The sequence below is a fragment of the Halichoerus grypus genome, chromosome 3 (assembly GCF_964656455.1).
Source record: "Halichoerus grypus chromosome 3, mHalGry1.hap1.1, whole genome shotgun sequence".
Taxonomy (NCBI): domain Eukaryota; kingdom Metazoa; phylum Chordata; class Mammalia; order Carnivora; family Phocidae; genus Halichoerus; species Halichoerus grypus.
Window position 1 is genome coordinate 56,516,074 of NC_135714.1, and position 19,122 is coordinate 56,535,195.

Consider the following 19,122-nt stretch of genomic DNA (forward strand, 5'->3'; position numbering starts at 1 on the left):
ACATCAAGGCTTTTCCAAGGAGGTGATTAAATGGATTAGTTCCTTTTTGTTTTTCACATTAGATTCTTTTTTTAAAAAAAAATTATTGTTAAATTTGAGGTATACTTTAAAACACACTGTTCTTACATGCTCATTGCAATGAGTTTTGACATTTTATAGACTCATGTAATCATCACCCAAAACAAGGTACATGTAGAACATTGCCGTTATCCCACAAAGTCCCATGGGGAATGCTCGTTGTCTTGTTTTATGCCTCAGCTTCTGAGCCAGGGGAGATCTTTCTTTGCCCAACTGCTCAGATGCCTGAGCTCTTAAAGGAGTGCCTGAATGCCTTGGAGGGGTTTTCCTCCACTCTTCTGCCCTGCTTCCCATCTTAGGAGAGTGACTTTCTTACATTTGGTAGGGGCTCTGTGTCTAAGGGGGGTTTTCTCTCAGTTCTCCTATCAAACCTCCTGCCTTATGTATACAACCTGTGCACTTGGCAAAGACCGTGAGAAAGTTTGGTGGATGGATGCAGGCTCAATCTAATGCCTAGGGTTCCTTGGAATTCTGATCTGTCACCCCAGTGTGCATTCAGCCACTAAGAACTCATTGAAGATTTGGCTTATTTCTCCATGCCTCCATCTGCAGTGGGTTTATGTTCCATATGCTGCTCTGGCACACACGAGGCAGCCATGGAGTTCTCTTCCATGAGGGTCTTGTAGTTTGTTTAGAATTTATTTAAGTTTCTTTGTATCCTCACCTCTCTGCTGGATTTTTAAAAACTATGATTTTATACCTTATCCAACTTGGTTGGAGAGGTTAGAAGTGACCTTTTCTTTTTTTTTTAATTTAAATTCCAGTTAGTTAACATGTAGTATAATATTGGTTTCAGGTGTACAGTATAGTGATTCAACACTTCCATACAACACCCCGTGCTCATCACACCAAGTGCGCTCCTTAATCCCCATCTTCCTCCCCTCTGGTGACCATCAGTTTGTTCTCTATAGTTAAGAGTTTGTTTTTTGCTTTCCCTTTCTTTTTTTCCCCTTTGCTCATTTGTTTTGTTTCTTAAATTCCACATATAAGTGAAATCATATGGTATTTGTCTTTCTCTGACTGACGTACTTTGCTTAGCATAATACATTCTAACTCCATCCGTGTCCTCGAAATGGCAAGATTTCATTCTTTTTGATGGCTGAGTAATATTCCATATATATATACACACACATACATACATACATACATACATACATACATACATACACACATACACACACACACATCTTCCTTGTCCATTCATCAGTCAATGGATACTTGGACTGTTTCCATAATTTGGCTATTGTAGATAATGCTACTGTAGACATTGGAGTGCCTGTATCCCTCTGAATTAGTATTTTTGTATTCTTTTGGTAAATACCTAGTGGTGTAATTGCTGAATCATAGGAAAGCTCTATTTTTAACTTTTTGAGGAACCTCCATACTGTTTTCCAGAGTCGCTGCACCAGCTTGCATTCCCACTAACAGTGTAAGAGGGTTCCCCTTTCTCCACATCCTCACCAACATCTGTTGTTTCCTAACTTGTTAATTTTAGCCATTCTGACAGGTGTGAGGTGATATCTCATTGTAGTTTTGATTCGTATTTCCCTGATGCTGAGTAATGTTGAGCATCTTTTCATGTGTCTGCTAGCCATCTGTATGTCTTCTTTGGAAAAATGTATATTCATGTCTTCTGCCCATTTTTAATTGGATTGTTCTTTGGGTGTTGAGTTCGATAAGTTCTTCATAGATTTTGGATACTAACCCTTTATCAGATATGTCATTTGCAGGTATCTTCTCCCATTCCACCCCATTGCCTTTTAGTTTTGATGATTGTTTCCTCCACTGTGCAGAAACTTTTTATCTTGATGAGGTCCCAAGAGTTTATTTTTACTTTTGTTTTCCCCTGCCTCAGGAGACCTATCTAGAAAGAAGTTCCTATGGCCGATGTCAAAGAGGTTACTCCCTGTGTTTTCCTCTAGGATTTTGATGGTTTTCTGTCTTACATTTGGGTCTTTAATCCATTTTGAATTTATTTTTGTGTGTGGTGTGAGAAAGTGGTCCAGTTTCATTCTACTTTCTGTTTTAATCACAAGCAGAACATCCAATTAGTTTTGATATTTCACAACAACACGTACAACTATAGACAACTGCAGCTCAAATGTATCCTTTAGTTGATAAAGTAACATTGCAGATTATTGCAGGTCTGGCCTAGTCACTGCAGGGGGAAAAAACTCTAAATGAGTACATTAACCACTTAACCTTGAGACTTTTATTTGTAGCATTACCTTTGTTTATATATATTTCAAAAGGCACATACTTTACCAGTTGATACCTAAGGAGAGCAATATGGAATCTTTCATTTTTACTTATTTTATTTTATTTTTTTGCTTATTGGGTTACCCAGTGAAGCATATCATGTCTACATGGAGATGTTGTTAGTCATGGAACTAAAACCTATTATAGTCTCATAAATTCTGCTTGGCAGTCAGACATGTAAGCAAAAGTGCTTTGATTTGATGTACCTTCAGGGTGATTTTAGGAGTTAACATTCATTTTCATGGGAAATAGAATGTCATATTAATCTTCTTGTGCATAACATCTTTGTGATTTTCTCTCACTGAGAAAGGCAAGTGCCATTCTTTCCTTGAATCCCCTTGAATATCACATGTTCCTACTTTTAAAAATATTATGGAAAATTTAAAACATGCAGTAAAATATAGAGAATAGTACAACGAACCTCCATATACACATCACCTAGCTTCAATGAACATTTTGCTCATCCTCTCTCACATATATATCACCCACTTTTGTCTTTGGGGAGGATGCTATAGAATTTTAAATTTTTAAAGTCATCCTTCAGTATATCTTATACTTTTAAGATTTATAAATAAATCCATTCAGTGTTAACAGAATAATTCTCTAGAAAATGAGATCCAGAAAAATAGATTGATGTTTCTTTTTCATGAGATTGACCACAGTTAAGATCCTCAGCAACTTGGTCCCATTTCTCTTACAGCTTTTTTTTTACTACCCATTTGCACCATCAGTTTGTTTTGGCTCACCTGGTCCACTCACTGTTAGTTTCTCCGCATGGTGAACATCCAATAAATTTTGAATGAAGGACTTCTTGGATAAGTGAATGAAGCATTGCATGTCTCTGAATCAGCATCTTTTCTCATCTCCCTGTCTAATGCTTTACCTCTTGGTTTCTGCCAATGCAGAAAGAAATACACGTCCAAAGCTTCTCACTTTTATTCCCCCTTCCACTCACTTTTGTTACTTTCCCTGTCATTCTTTTTTAGTTTTGTTCTCCTGCCACTCTTCTTTCTACCCTTTGGAGTATGAGAGTTCTACAAGGACCTGTCTTTGTTTCAGGGCTTAGCTTAAATTTTGTTTTCTCTGTGCTGAATGAAACTGATAAGTCCTTTTTCTGAATCTACTAATCTCTATACCATTCATTTAGACACTTTCTTTTACTGTCTTGCATTATTAGTTAATATTTAGGTGGACATATTTTATTTCTCCAAGGAAACTTTTAAAAATTGTTTTTTATTCTTCTTTATTGCTCCCTTAACACTATCTTAGTTCCTTTATGTAATCAGGACCCAGTGCATGTTCTGTTTTCTTTTGACCACATTTTTCTATTTTCCACATGCTGCTGTTACTCAAAATAGCCTATATCTAATTGAAATAGCTTCACCAGAATTAGCAAACAAAACAAAACAAAAATGAAGGGTTCCAGTTACATTTGAATTTCAGGTAAATAATGAACAATTAATTTTTAGTATAAATACGTCCTGTGTATTGCATAGGTCATACTTATACTAAAAATATTATTCACTGTTTATCTGAGATTCAGATATAACTGGGCATCCTATATTTTATCTGACAATTTCATTTTATTTATTTTTTAATTTAAATTCAAGTTAGTCAACATATAGTGTAGAATTAGTTTCAGGAATAGCATTTAGTGAATCACTTATGTGTAACCCCCAGTACTCATTCCAACAAGCACCCTCCTTAATGCCCATCACCTGTTTAGCCCATCTTCCCACCTACCTCCCCTCCAGCAACCCTCATTTGTTCTCTATTTTTAAGAGTCTCTTATGGTCTTTCTCCCTCTATTTTTATCTTATTTTATTTTTCCTTCCCTTCTCCTGTGTTCATCTGTTTTGTTTCTTAAATTCTATATATGAATGAAATCATATATTTGTCTTTCTCTGACAGACTTACTTCTTTTAGCATAATATACTCTAGTTCCATCCACATTGTTACAGATGGCCAGATATCATTCCTCTTGATGACTGAGTAATATTCCATTGTGTGTATGTGTATATATATATATATACCATCTCTTCTTTATCCATTCATCAGCTGATAGACGTTTGGGCTCTTTACATAATTTGGCTATTGTTGATAATGCTGCTATAAACATTGGGGTGCATGTGCCCCTTCGATTCAGCATTTTTGTATCCTTTGGATAAATACCTAGTAGCGCAATTGCTGGGTCACAGGGTAGTTTATTTTTAACTTTTTGAGGAACCTCCATACTGTTTTCCAGAGTGGCTGCAGCAGTTTGCATTCCCACCAACAGTGTAAGAGGGTTCCACTTTCTCCACATCCTTGCCAATATCTGTTGTTTCCTGAGTTGTTAATTTTAGCCATTCTGACAGGTGTGAGGTTGTATCTCATTGTGGTTTTGATTTGTATTTCCCTGATGCTGAGTGATGTTGTGCATCTTTTCATGTGTCTGTTAGCCATCTGAATGTCTTTGGAGAAATGTCTGTCTTTTGCCCATTTTTTAATTGGACTGTTTGTTTTTGGTGTTGAGTTGTATGTATATGTTCTTTATATATTTTAGATATACTAATTCTTTATCAGATATGTCATTTGCAAATATCTTCTCCCATTCCACCCATTGCCTTTTAGTTTTGTTGACTGTTTCCTTCATTGTACAGAAGCTTTTTATCATGATGAAGTCACAGTAGCTCATTTTTGCTTTTGTTTCCCATGCCTCCAGAGGCGTGTCTAGTAAGAAATTGCCAGGGCAAAGAGGTTGCTGCCTGTTTTCTCCTGTAGGATTTTGATGCTTTCCTACATTTAGGTCTTTCATCCATTTTGAATTTATTTTTGTGTATGGTGTAAGAAAGCGGTCCAGTATCATTCTTCTGCATGTTACTGTCCAGTTTTCCGAACACCATTTTTTGAATAGACTGTCTTTTTTCCATTTGATATTCTTTCCTGCTTTGTCAAAGATTAGTTAACCATACAATTGTGGGTCCATTTCTGGGTTCTCTATTCTGTTCCATTGATCTATGTGTCTGCTTTTGTGCCAGTACCATACTGTCTTGATGATTACAGCTTTGTAATATAGCTTGAAGTCTGAGATTGTGACGCCACCATTTTGCTTTTCATTTTCAATATTACTTTGGCTATTCGGGGTGTTTTCTGGTTCCATACAAATTTTAGAATTGTTTGTTCCAGCTCTGTGAAAAATGCTGGTGTTATTTTTATAGGGATTGCATTGAATATTTACATTGTTTTGGGTAGTATAGACATTTTAACAGTATTTGTTCTTCCAATCCATAAGCATGGAATGTTTTTCCATTTCTTTGTGTCCTCTTCAATTTCTTACCTAGGTGTTCTATAGTTTTCATGTGTAGATCTTTTACGTCTTTGGTTAGGTTTATTCCTAGGTATCTTATGGTACAATTTTAAATGGGATTGATTCCTTGATTTCTCTTTCTGCTACTTCCTTATTGGTGTATAGAAATACAACAGATTTCTGTACCTTGATTTTATATCCTGTGGCTTTGCTGAATTCATGTATTATTTCTAGCAATTTTTTGATGGACACTTTCGGGTTTTCTATGTAGAGGATCAAGTCGTCTGCAAAGAGTGAAAGTTTGACTTCTTCCTTACCAATTTGGATGCCTTTTATTTCTTTTTGTTGTCCCATTACTGAGGCTAGGATTTCCAGTACTATGTTGAACAGCAGTGGTGAGAGTGGACATCCCTGTCGTGTTCCTGACCTTAGGGGAAAAGCTCTCAGTTTTTCCCCATTGAGGATGATATTAGCTGTGGGTCTTTTGTATATGGCCTTTATGATGGTGAGGTATGTTCCTTCTATCCCTACTTTCTTGAGGGTTTTTATCAAGAGAGGATGCTGTATTTTGTCAAATACTTTTTCTGCATCTTTTGAGAGGATCATATGGTTCTTATCCTTTCTTTTATTAATGTTGTGTATTACGTTGTTTGATTTGCAGATATTGAACCACCCCTGCAGCCCAGGAATAAATCCCACTTGATCATGGTGAATAATCCTTTTAATGTACTGTTAGATTCGATTAGCTAGTATCTTTTTGATAATTTTTGCATCCATGTTCATCAGGGATATTGGTCTGTAATTCTCCTATTTAGTGGGGTCTTTGGTTTTGAAATCAAGATAATGCTGGCCTCATACAGTTTGAAAATTTCCCTTCCTTTTCTATTTTTTGGAACAGCATCAGATGAATAGGTAAAAGAATTCTTCTTTAAATGTTTGGTAGAATTCCCCTGGGAAGCTATCCAGCCCTGGACTCTGGTTTGTTGGGAGATTTTTGATTACTGATTCAATTTCTTTGCTGGTTCTGGGTCTGTTCAAACTTTCTCTTTCTTCCCGTTTCAGTTTTGGTAGTTTATATGTTTGTAGGAATTATCCGTTTCTTCCCAATTGCCTAATTTGTTGGCCTATAATTTTTCATAATATTCTCTTATAATTGGTTGTATTTCTGCAGGGTTGGTTGTGATCTCTCCTCTTTCATTCATGATTTTATTTATTTGGATCCTTTCTCTTTTCTTTTTGATAAGTCTGGCTAGGGATTTATCAATTTTGTTAATTCTTTCAAAGAACCATCTCCTAGTTTTGTCTTTTTTAAAATTTCTATATCATTTATTTCTGTCCTAATCTTAATTATTTCCCTTCTTCTGCTGGTTTTAGGCTTTATTTGCTATTCTTTTTCCAGATCCTTTAGGTGTAAGGTTAGGTTGTATACTTGAGACTTTTCTTGCTCTTGAGGAAGGCCTGCATTGCTATATACTTCCTTCTTATGACCGCCTTTGCTGAATCGCAAAGATTTTGGACTGTCATGTTTTCATTTTCATTTGCTTCCATGTATTTTTTTAATTTTTTCTTTAATTTCCTGGTTAACCCATTCATTCTTTAGTAGGATGTTCTTTAACCTCCCATGTATTTGTGGTTTTTCCAAATTGTTTCTTGTGATTGACTTTAAGTTTCAAGGCATTGTGGTCTGATAATATACACGGTATGATCTCAATCTTTTTGTACTGTTGAGGCCTGATTTGTGACCCAGTATGTGATCTATTCTGGAGATTATCCTATGTGCACTTGAAAAGAATGTGTATTCTCCTGCTTTAGGATGAAATGCTCTGGATATATCTGTTAAATCCATCTGGTCTAGTGTGTCATTCAAAGCCCTTGTTTCCTTGTTGATCTTCTGCTTAGATGGTCTGTCCATTGCTGTGAATAGGGTGTTAAAGTCCTCTACTGTTATTGTATTATTATCAATGTGTTTCTTTAAGTTTGTTATTAATCGATTTATGTATGTGGCTGTTCCCAAGTTGGGAGCATAAATATTTACAAATTTTAGATCTTCTTGTTCGATAGATCCCTTTATTATGACGTAATGCCCTTCTTCATCTCTTATTTTAGTCTTTGGTTTAAAATCTAGTTTGTCTGATATAAGTATGGCTACTCCAGCTTTCTTTTGATGTCTTTTAGCATGATAGATGGTTCTCCACCTTCTCACTTCCAGTCTGGAGGTGTCTTTGGGGGGTCTAAAATAAGTCTCTTGCTGGCAGCATATCTATGGGTCTTGTTTTTTTTTATCCACTCTGATACCCTCTATCTTTTGATTGGAGCATTGAGTCCATTTACATCCAGAGTAGTTATTGATAGATATTAATTTAGTGCCTTTTTATTACTTGTAAAGTCTCTGTTTCTGTACATTGTCTCTGTTCCTTTCTAGTCTTTGTTTCTATTTCTCTCTTTGCCACTCAAAGGGTCCCCTTTAATATTTCTTGCGGAGCTGGTTTAGTGTTTCCAAACTCCTTTAGTTTTTACTTGTCTTGGAAACTCTTTATCTCTCCTTCTATTCTGAATGACAGACTTGCTGGGTAAAGTATTCTTGGCTGCATATTTTTCCCATTTAGCATGTTGAATACATCATGCCACTCCTTTCCGGCTTGCCAGGTCTCTGTGGACAGGTCTGCTGCCAGTCTTAATGTGTCTATCCTTGTAGGTTAAAGACCTTTTTTCCCTAGGTGCTTTCAGAATTCTCTCTTTATCTTTGTATTTTGCAGGTTTCACTATGATGTGTTGTGACCTTGACCTGTTTTTGTTGATTTTGAGGGGAGTTCTCTGTGCCTCTTAGACTTGAATGTCTGTTTCCTTCCCCAGATTAGGGAAAGTCTCAGCTATAATTTGTTCAAATAAACCTTCTGCCCCTTATTCCCACTTTTCTTCTTCTGGGACTCCTACAATACAGATATTATTGTGCTTTGTGGAATCGCTGAATTCCCTAAGTCTATATTCGTGATCTAATAGTTTTCTTTCCCTCTTCTTTTCAGCTTCATTATTTTCCATAATTTTATCTTCTATATCACCTGTTTGATCCTTTACTTCTTCGTCCTCATTGTGATTACATCCAGTTGGTTTTGCTTCTCAGTTATAGCATTTCTTTTGGCCTGACTAGTTTTTAGGTCTTTTATCTCTGCAGCCAGGGTTTCTGGTGTCTTCTGTGCTTCTTTCAAACCCAACTAGTATTCCTGTGACTGTTGATCTAAATTCTTGTTCATATATATTGCTTATATCTGCTTTGAACAAATCCCTGGTTGTGATTTCCTCTTGATCTGCCTTTTGGGGAGAATTCCTCCATCTTGTTACTATGTCTAGGTTTCTGTCTTTTGCATATTATGAAAGCTTGTTATGTTTTCTGCTCCTGAGAGTAATACCATATTAAGAAGGCATCATATACTGTCCAGGGCCTGGCTCTTCAGGAAGTATTTCTGGTGTATGCTGTGTACACTCTACTGTTGTGTTTTGGCTGCTCTTTCCCACAGGTCAGTCCCCTACAGAGTTCCTCCTTGCTTGCATTGGGGAATGTTTGGACCTTTAACTAGGTGTGCTTTGATTTGCTTGTTAAGATAAGCCTAATTAAAAAAAAAAAAAAAGTCCTGATCTAAGAAAAGAGAAAAGGAAAAGGAACCAAAAAAAGCAAACAGACTAACAAAAAACTATAATCCTAATACCAAAGAAAAAAGAAAAAAAAAAAAAAAAGGAAAGAAAGCCTGGTCCTATTTTCACCAGAACTGAAGCTGATGCTTTGGAGCACTCTGTAATCAGTAGACTTGGTGCATGCAGGTGGCCTGTGCTGGTCCTCTGGGAGAGAGGCCCACTGTGCAGGCTCACAGTCAGAACTGCCCTGGCAAAGATGCCCCTGCTGGGCACAGTGGGTGCAGAGTTCGGTATACGTGACTCCAGCCTCCACTGGAGCTGCTGTGTTTCTCTCTGAAATCTGACTGTGCTGGTGAGCAGTGGGGGGGGATTGGAAGATGGCATCACCCCACCCTCTCGTCCCTGGGGATGGGAACCTATGGCTGCCGCTGTTCAGGAGGCCCTCAAAGGAAAGGGAACAGTCTCCCCTCCTGTGTCAGATCCCTGCCCTCAGCCTGTCCATGCCCGGGCTGTTGACATGGCTGGCACCGCAGTTCTCCTGTGTTTTATCTCTGGCCAGTGGCTGGGATTCAAAACTCCAGATCTTAAAGGGCACAGCAAGGCACGGACCCACTCGCCTGCCCTGGAGGAGAGCCTCACAGTGCCGCACCCGGCACTGTTGTGTCCCAGAAAAGCAGTCCCATGGTGCGCACACACGGTGGCTGGAGTCTGTTGTGATGATCAGTGAAAAGCTGGGACCAGGTTATCTGCCCTCTGTGTGTAACTCTGTCCCCTACTGTTGAACGGCTGTTCAAAGGCTCCCAGCAGGCCTTTTGTCCTTGGAGAGGCAATATACCCTCTTCCAAATGTACTCCAGGAAGGGGCGTGATCAGGGCGCCTGTGTGGCTCAGTCAGTTAAATGGCTGCCTTCAGCTCAGGTTATGATCCTAGGGTCCTGGGGTTGAGTCCCATATCAGGCTCCCTGCTCGGCGGGGAGTCTGCTTCTCTCTCTGCCCCTTCCCCTTGCTCGTGCTCTTTCTCTTGCTCTCTATCTTGCTCTCTCAAATAAATAAATAAAATCTTAAAAAAAAAAAGGAAGGGGCGCGATCTCTCCCAGGGCAACCCAGTGGATCCCCTCACCACAGCATGTTGTGCAAACCCTATGCACTGCTCCCTCTCCCACTCTCTCCCTCTCTCCCTGACTTCACTCCATGAAAAGCGCTCCCTATCCTCGGCGACCCCACAGCTTTTCTCTCCCGCAATTCACAGCTCCAAACCTTGCATCTGCCACGTTCTCTCCCTCCACTTGTGCAGATTCTTTTCTTAATCCTCAGATCGATTTCCTGGTTGTTCAAAATGATTTGATGTTGATATAGCTGTATTCAAGGGACCAGGCAAGCCTAGGGTTCCCCAAATACTCTGCCATCTTAACTCCTCCCTTTATCTGGCAAGTTTCAGTTTAAAGTTTATTTTACTTCACTTTTGTTCTCCAGATAAAAAGGGTAGATAAATTGGTAGATATCTTCCTTGAATATGTCAAACAGTTGGATCTTGATGAATGATTTCAGTTAACTAAAATTTCTTTGGGAACCTGATGTATCATAAGTTAAACCCTGCCTCTGTCTTGGTCAGTTCTTCTTTCTTATTTTTTAGTGACACATAGTCCCTTTGGTCTGCAGGCTCTGTACTTCTGTCATTTCTAGCCTTTATCCATCCCTGGTGCAAAAAATTGCCAAAGCCCGAGTCAGTCTCTCTCTCACTTAATCTTTCACCTTCCTTTCCCCATTCTTGTTTTTTTCCAGCATGCCCTCCTTCCTTCCATCCCCATAGCCGGGTTCTTTCTCAACCACCACAAACACTGCAGAAGTCTTCATCAGCCCTAAAGAACTTGCCTTGATCTTGTAGGGCTTGCATACTCTAGCCTATCCTTTTGCTACTGTATTTCTTGAAAAAATAGTCTGGGTAGCTTTTTCAATTTTTTCATCCTCACTTATTTCTCAACTCAGTTCTCTCCTTTGAATCTCCCTCTAGTATTCAATATTAGGAGTATTCAGTATTAGGAGTTAGTTGTGAACGTGTTAAATTTAAGAGGAAAAAAAAAAAACAATGTGGATTTTGCTGTCTTCATCCCTCATCATCTTGGCAACACTAGACCCTCTCAGCTCTCCTCCACATATGACCCTTTCCTCTTCCCTTGATTTTCAACATTCTTAGGTACCTTTCCTTTTACCCATCACTCTCATGGTATATTCATAATCTTTTGTGGTATCTTCACTTTGTTGTGGGTACCTTAGATGTTTCACACTCTTTTCCTTCCCCTAAGTTGACATCTTCACATCTGACATCTCTTCTAGATCTAGGTCTCCAGACAAATTAGACATCTCTCTGGGCAGCAGGGCCACAGTATTCTTGCAATGGAAAGTTAGAAGCATCATGAGAAATAGAGATAATGTGCTCTTAGAGTTCTGACAGACAGAGGGGTTCTGAGATTACGTTTCCTTTTGTTTTGTTCTTAAACTTTTGACATAAGTAGTAAATTATGATGTATAGAATTCTGTATAGGAAATAAAGATCAAAGCCACAGAGGAGTAAGAATCACCTATAAGGAATAAAGGACAGAAGCTGTGAGATAAAAGGCTCCTGAATTAAGCCCAGGGGAGATAATGGTAGCTTCAATAAGGGTGGTAGCAGCTGGAGCTGGAACCTACAGCCCTGAGATCAAGAGTCACATGTTCCACCAACTGGGCCAGCCAGGCACCCCTAATTTTGCATGGATTTTGAGATCATTTTTGCCATAATGTGACATGTGAGAAAGAGAGGAATAAACAATGACTTCAAGGTTTTTTGCTTTTAGAATCTAGAAGGATGAAGTTGCTATTAACAGAGATGGGCAAGATCCTAGGGGAACAGGATTTAAGGAGGAATCAGAAATTAGTTTTGGAGATGTTAAATTTAAAATGCCCATGAGGATTCAAACAGGGATGTAGTTTACCAAGAAGTAGTTACAAAACAATTCTTATTTTATTTGGAGAACATTTGCTGATGAATTAACAAGTCATCGTCAGTCTTGTGATCGTGACTTTGCTCTTAGAGTAAATGAAAACTGGAGTGTGGTTGACATACAAAGAGAATGTTGTACTATGAGGATGGAATAATCTCACTTATGACAGCACCCGAGCAGTGCTTCTAAAGCTTCTTTGTATCACTGCTTCCTTTGAGGTTCTAATGAAATCCGTGGTTGCTTTTCCCAGATACACACTCACGCATATAGTATCTTACGTGATATTTCAGGGGACTCAGGGATTTCTTTCTTCAGGTCACTTAACATCTGTGCTGGATATGTCCAACCCAGGATTGCCCTCTTTTAGGAGCCACTGTTACTTGGTGTACATTTTCCACCATGACGTCCTGAGTGATAATCAGAGTGGTTTGCATGTGAAGAGTACTATTCTGTACTGTGATCATAGTGACCTTCCTGGTCCTCTTTTTCAGCCATGTAAGTGAAAAGTCTTATTGACCCTTGCACAGGAAAGTGAAGTTACTTTTTTTCTGTTTTCCAATTAAATAGTGGTAGAGCTGAGATTGAAGCCCATGAGGGTGTTTTCCCAGTCTGCTGTTTTGATATTATGTTCAGCATTTACTTCAGATAAATTCTTTGGGAGTTGTGTGAACCTGAGAAAGAATCATTTCCATCTTTTTGCTTTTTCTATGACTTACCGCAATTTGAAAATACAAATGATCAAAACCAAAACTGTTTACAGTGACTCAACCAGTATCAAAAACACTATCCATGAAATAATAATGTAAGTATAAAAGTTCATCAAACAAAAATGTGGAATGTACTAGTATGAATGAAGCATGAAGATTTTATTTAAAAGTATAATAGAAAGTGATATAGGAGTCTTAGACAAGAAATTAAACCAAGGCAGACAAACTTTTTCTGTAAAGGACCAGAGAGTATATATTTTAGGACTTATGGGTCAGATATCTGGTCTTTGTTGAAATTACTCAACACTGTAGTTCTAGCACAAATACAGTGATGAATGTTATGTAAAGAAATGAGCATGATGATGTCTCAATAAAACCTTAGTTATGAAAACAGGGCCCAGGCTGAATTTGGCCTGTGGGATATAGTTTTTTCAGTCTTGGATTAAACTACTCATCTACTATCTTTTAGATAACTTATAAGTGATAGATATAGATAACATTTATTTATTTATTTTTAAAAGATTTTATTTATTTATTTGAGAGAGAGAAAGAGAGCACAGGTGGGGGGTGAGGAGGGACAGAGGGAGAAGGAGAAGCAGACTCCCCACTGAGCAGGGAGCCCAATGTGAGGCTCGATCCCAGGACCCTGAGATCATGACCTGAGCTGAAGGCAGACGCTTAACCGACTGAGCCACCCAGGCGCCCCAGATATAGATAACTTTTAATAAGACAGCATTGTTTTTAAAGCAGTGTTCCCCTCAGACTAAGCTAGGATTCCAGAGAGGTAACTCAGTGTCTGCCTTGAGGTGGATCAGGGGTATTGAGAGAGAGAAGCTCAATGCCTCTTAACTACATAGCACAGAATAACTCAGTTTTATCAGTTTTAAATATTGGGGTTTCGGGTAGATTTTACATGAAGAAATATTTCACTGATAATTAAAATTTGAAAACTATTGGGTTATAGCAAGTGGTAACTATAATCTGTACAGTTTCTTTTTTTATGTTCCCTTCACATAGGCAAAGCAGAATGGATCTCTGAAGTAAAAATTATCATTTGTACCCAAAAGTTTCTGTTTCATAGATAACAAAATGAGATATATTGGGGTAAAAATTTATTATAAATTAGATCTGTTTCAATTAAATTATTAGCTAATTATCTAAAACTCTACTTTTTGTACTTACATATACACACCATTAATAGATGAACCATGCTTTGTCTTAATGTTTAGTTTGTGATATGAATGCTGCCTAAAGTCCTATGAAGCTAATCTTCATTGATATCAGCTTATATGGAATAATAACACTGAAATAACACAAATGATATAGATGCCTCTTCAGTGATATTTAAATAGAATTATTTATTTGCTAGAGTTAAACTTTTATGGGAGTGGGAAACTTCGTGTATATAGATTCTGAGATGTCTGTGCACGCTGCCGGAAGTTTTTATATTAAAGCCCTCAGATGGTTTGGAAGCTAAATTGTCGGAATGACAATACAAAAAATCACTTGAGGCTTACAAAATAGTGATATTGGCATTTTAGGTTGATGTAAATGAGAAAACATATCTATCATTTTTATGTACGTGTGTATTGTTTTTCGCCTCACCCTGAATCTCTGTAAGAAAATCAATAAAAATTGCCTGTTGGGATTGTCTTAACACAGCTTACTTCTTTGGGTTATAAAGAAGGAATCTGCTGATATTAAAGTGCTGAAGTGATATTATGGCAAATTTTTGCTGATCTGAAAACAAAGAAATCTGTTATGTATTATGACCTCTAAACTTTAAATGTGTTCTGCTAAAAACATCCATATGCAGAAATCTGAAAAACAAGATGAGACATGATTAATCACCTCTCAGAAGAAGAGTTTGATAAAAGAATAATTATGTAATTCAGCTGTTTATAAGTTGAAACTAATACAGAAAAAAATATTTCAGGGAAAGATCTAGATTTTATTTTTTTTTCATTGACTTATGTAAAGCACTTTACCTTTTGAGCTCTATAACAATATGACTCTTTCTGGTCAGAAATCCTTCTTTTACATGTGTGATCTTCTTTTATGACCAGGTTACTTACATCAAGAGAATTCATTGAGTAGTAAAGGATATTGATGATGTGTTTGATATGAGGTAGAACTCTTGCCCCAAAGGACAGGAGAAGTTTATCTTTCCATATTTATTTGCAAGGTATTCTCAAAGAACTCTTCTTTTAACACATGACATACTCATTAGCCCTGGACCCAAGAGGAAGTCCAAGATCACGGCACTGGCAGTTTGAGTGTCTGATGAGGACCCACTTCCTGGTTCATAGATAGCTGCCTTCTCACTGCGTCTTCATATGGTAGATGAGACAAGGGAGCTCTCTGGGGCCTGTTTTATAGGGATATGAAACTCAACCATCAAGGCTCTATTCTCATGACCAAATCACCTCCTAAACACCATCACATAAGATTTTCAGCATACTTAGGGGAATTGTAGTCAGCACCCCATGAGTGTTGTGTAAGTGGCTGCAAGAGGGCATCACATTTTAGGTAAGGTAGCTCTTATGTGACTGTAGGCAGGTGTGAGCTGGCGGCAGCTAAAACTCCGAGCAGCTAGGGGATGAGTGCCCTGGCCTTTCACTGTGCTAGCAAAAAGAGTCTCCTGCATATTAGAAACAGAAAATAGGAACAGGAGTTAGCTGCTATCAAGAAGTACTAACAACACGATAGCAATTCATGAGATAGAAGAAAATTTGAAAATTGACCCATGAGCTTGAGGTCATGTAACATAGGGATAGATTAGATAACCCCCACACAAATCCATAGCCCATTACAGCGTATTCTAGCACTGACTACTCATGAAGCTGACCTGGAGTCAACAACAACAACAAAAAGCTGTATTTTATCAGGATATGCAATTGAAAACGCAGGGACCATCAGCATTTTTACAGCTTAATTCCTTAAACCACTAGTCTCTAGTTATTTAGAAAAGAAATAGCTCTTTTGTGAAAGTGCTGGGTAAATTCATGGTTAGCCTGATAAAACTTTTAGAGAGAATTGACCATAGGGCCATCAGCTTGAGTCCAAAGAAGCCGTGCACTGCGAAAGTAAGTACTTTTTGAACAAAGGTGTTTTAGAGAGTCTCACATTATGGATATTAGTGTGTCTCAGTTTACTCTCAGGAAGGTTGACAGGAAAGAAGGACTTTGTGGTTTGTTTCTGTTGAACAAATGGGTGACTGTAGGACTGTAGCTCAAACTAGGTAACAGATTGCATCATTTCCATTGTATTTTCAATCATTGCTAGCCTCCTGGCCTCCCTTACCAATGTTATTCCATTAACACTTCATCAAGTTTCACCCTCCAGTGGTTACCCGCCAGCTGTTCGGCAGAGACTTTTAGCCTAATCCCTACATAGCCCATCAAATATCAAATGCTGCTTTTGATGCGTTGGTGTTCTCTAGAAAAATTTTTGTGTTTTTCTTCTTCAGTACCATAATGCTACCTTTGACTGGGCATTTTTGTCAACGAAGAAGTGTTTGAAATATGGAGGAAAGCTCGTGGGGAACAACTGTGATTTTGTTCCTGATATCACCCTCATGTCTTTCATACTCTTCTTGGGCACCTACACCTCTTCTATGGCTCTGAAAAAATTCAAAACTAGCCGTTATTTTCCAACCACGGTAAGTACCTAAGCTTTAAATAACTTTCACTGAATTTATACTGTATCAACAATAATACAGTGTTACAGAATGAAAAAGTCACCTGTAATTCAACTTTCACAATACAATTTTGTGCATTTAAAAATTGATTTCCAGTCTTTGTCCATGTGTGTATTATGTATTTTTAACCAAATTGAAGTCCAGCTTTGAAAAGCCTTCCAAGGATTTTGCTCACATAATTCTGTCGTACATTCTATCATAATTCTTATTGTACTGAGGGAAAAAGTGGGATGTATTCTAGTATCTAAAAATGCACGAGTAAGAAAAAGACCTTTTATTTATTTATTTTTTTAGTTTTCGAAATGCATTTTTAAAAATTTTTTATTGTTATGTTAATCACCATACATTACATCATTAATTTTGATGTAGTGTTCCATGATTCATTGTTTGCATATAACACCCAGTGTCCTCTTTAATACCCATCACCAGGCTAACCCATCCTCCCGCCCCCCTCCCCTCTAGAACCCTCAGTTTGTTTTTTAGAGTCCATCATCTCTCATGGTTTGTCTCCCCCTCCGATTCCCCCCCCCTTCATTCTTCCCCTCCTGCTATCTTCTTCTTCTTCTTCTTTTTTTTTTTTTTTTAAGAAAAAGACCTTTTAAATCCATAGTTTTAAAGTACATAAGCAAAAACTCTTCATATTAGCAAGAAATTTTGATGTAGAATTTCTAATTCATGAACTGTACATGTGGTAATTTAGTAGTTGAATTATGGGCTTTGGGAATAAACTTAAACTGTGTTGTTACACCAGTATTGGTATAAGATAGGAGCGTCATCTGAGCCAAAATTTCCTTCCCATAATGATGCATACCATAGAACAGAAAAACAGATAATTGAGCTGGGTTGTGCAGACATCCTGTCTCCCATTAATATGCTTGGGTGAACGTAAAGTCAAAACTGTGGTTCATGGAGACACTACAAGATAAGAGCAACATTTAGTTAATGGCGTTTTGTTTTTTTACCTGCAGAGTGAAACTAAGATAATCCTTTGCTTTGCAGTTCAGTTCTCAGTGTTTAGGATGTCAGTATTTCTTAGGTAATCCTGATTATACCTGATTTTTATCAATGAGCTGCTCTTTGCAGCTGGAATCTCATGAAATATCTACCCTTGTGTTTTGTGTGGAAGGAGTGGAAAGACTTTAGAAGACATGAGATAGAGTTGCTGAAATTACTTTCTTTCATTTCCTACATATGAAACATAATATATTCACACTGAGGAAATATTTTGACTTTTTCTTATAAAAACTGATTTTTCTTATAAAATTGAAAAGGGAAGGATTGATCATTGTTTTTAGTCTGTTTGGGCTGCTATAACAAAATACCATAGACTAGGTGGCTTATAAGCCACAGAAATTTATTTCGCATGGTTCTGGAGGCTGGGAAGTCTGAGGTCAGGTACCAGCAAGTTTGGGTCAGGACCCTCCTCCTGGCTCATAGCCAGTGCCTTTTCACTGTGTCCAAGCATGGAGGAAGGGTTAGGGCTCTCTGTAGGGCCTCTTTCATAAAACCACTAATCTTATTCATGAAGGCTCCACCCTTATGACCTAATAAGCACCTCCTGAAGGCACCACCTCCTGATACAATCTTTTTGGAGGGTTAGGATCTCAACATAAGAATTTGAGGGTGACACAGCACTGAGACCATAGCAATAATGAGATGTCCCAAACTAGCTGGGCCAAGGAATGAAAAATTTTTACAAAGTAAAATGTAGAAAGAAGTATTCAACTTAATGTGTCTAAAACAGGCATCGCAAAATGGTGGTCAACAGGCAGAATTCAGCCTACAGCCATTCTTTGTTTAGACCATAGTGTGTAAACACACACACACACACACACACTTGTGCGCACGCACACACACACACACACACACACACTTGAGGCCTTAGATGGAACCTGTACTTTTCAGATAGTTATTGTCCTCATAACTCTCTATTGTCTAAGACTTGGCTGCTCTGTACGTTCAGATTAACTGCCCATCCCTGAAGATATTTGAGCTTGTAATACCAGTTCACACACAGAGAAACATGCTTACTTAATCCACCTCTTCAATGGTACGAGTTTTGTGTAGGCCAGATGCCTTAGGTAAATGTCTTTGAGGATGATTCTTCTTCCCTATTGAGGTTTTTCCTTCTTAGTTTTTAATTCATTAGACCTCTCTCTTTCTCTCTCTCTCTCTTTTTTTTTTTTTTTTTGGCTCACATCTTGGGAATTATCACCCTTTTTATCTTTCCTACTTGCCAAAGTCTGAAATTATTATATAGACATAGCAGGTGAAAAGTAGAAAATGTGTGAAGCAATTGTTAAGTTGTAATTTACAAAATAAACTAGTTTCAACCTTAAGATGAATAGAGATCATTTCAACTGCCTATGTAGGCATCACCTTTTTCTTCAGCAAGAACTCCCAAATTGATAACAGCTCTTCAGACTTAAAGGAATTTTCCCCTTATAAGAGCCCAAGCAGGTCATTTCTCAATGTTGAT

At 37.9% G+C, this 19,122-nt stretch overlaps 1 protein-coding gene across 6 annotated transcripts in view; it reads left to right on the plus strand.

The window, feature by feature from the left end:
* The window catches only part of SLC4A4 (solute carrier family 4 member 4), a 346,035-nt gene that overhangs the window by 274,612 nt on the left and 52,301 nt on the right, over positions 1–19,122 (plus strand). For all 6 annotated transcript variants that reach the window (XM_078068751.1, XM_078068750.1, XM_078068748.1 and 3 more), the window contains one exon: positions 16,413–16,604. In XM_078068751.1, coding sequence (XP_077924877.1) covers positions 16,413–16,604 — 192 coding nt within the window. The remainder of the gene's footprint in view (positions 1–16,412; positions 16,605–19,122) is intronic.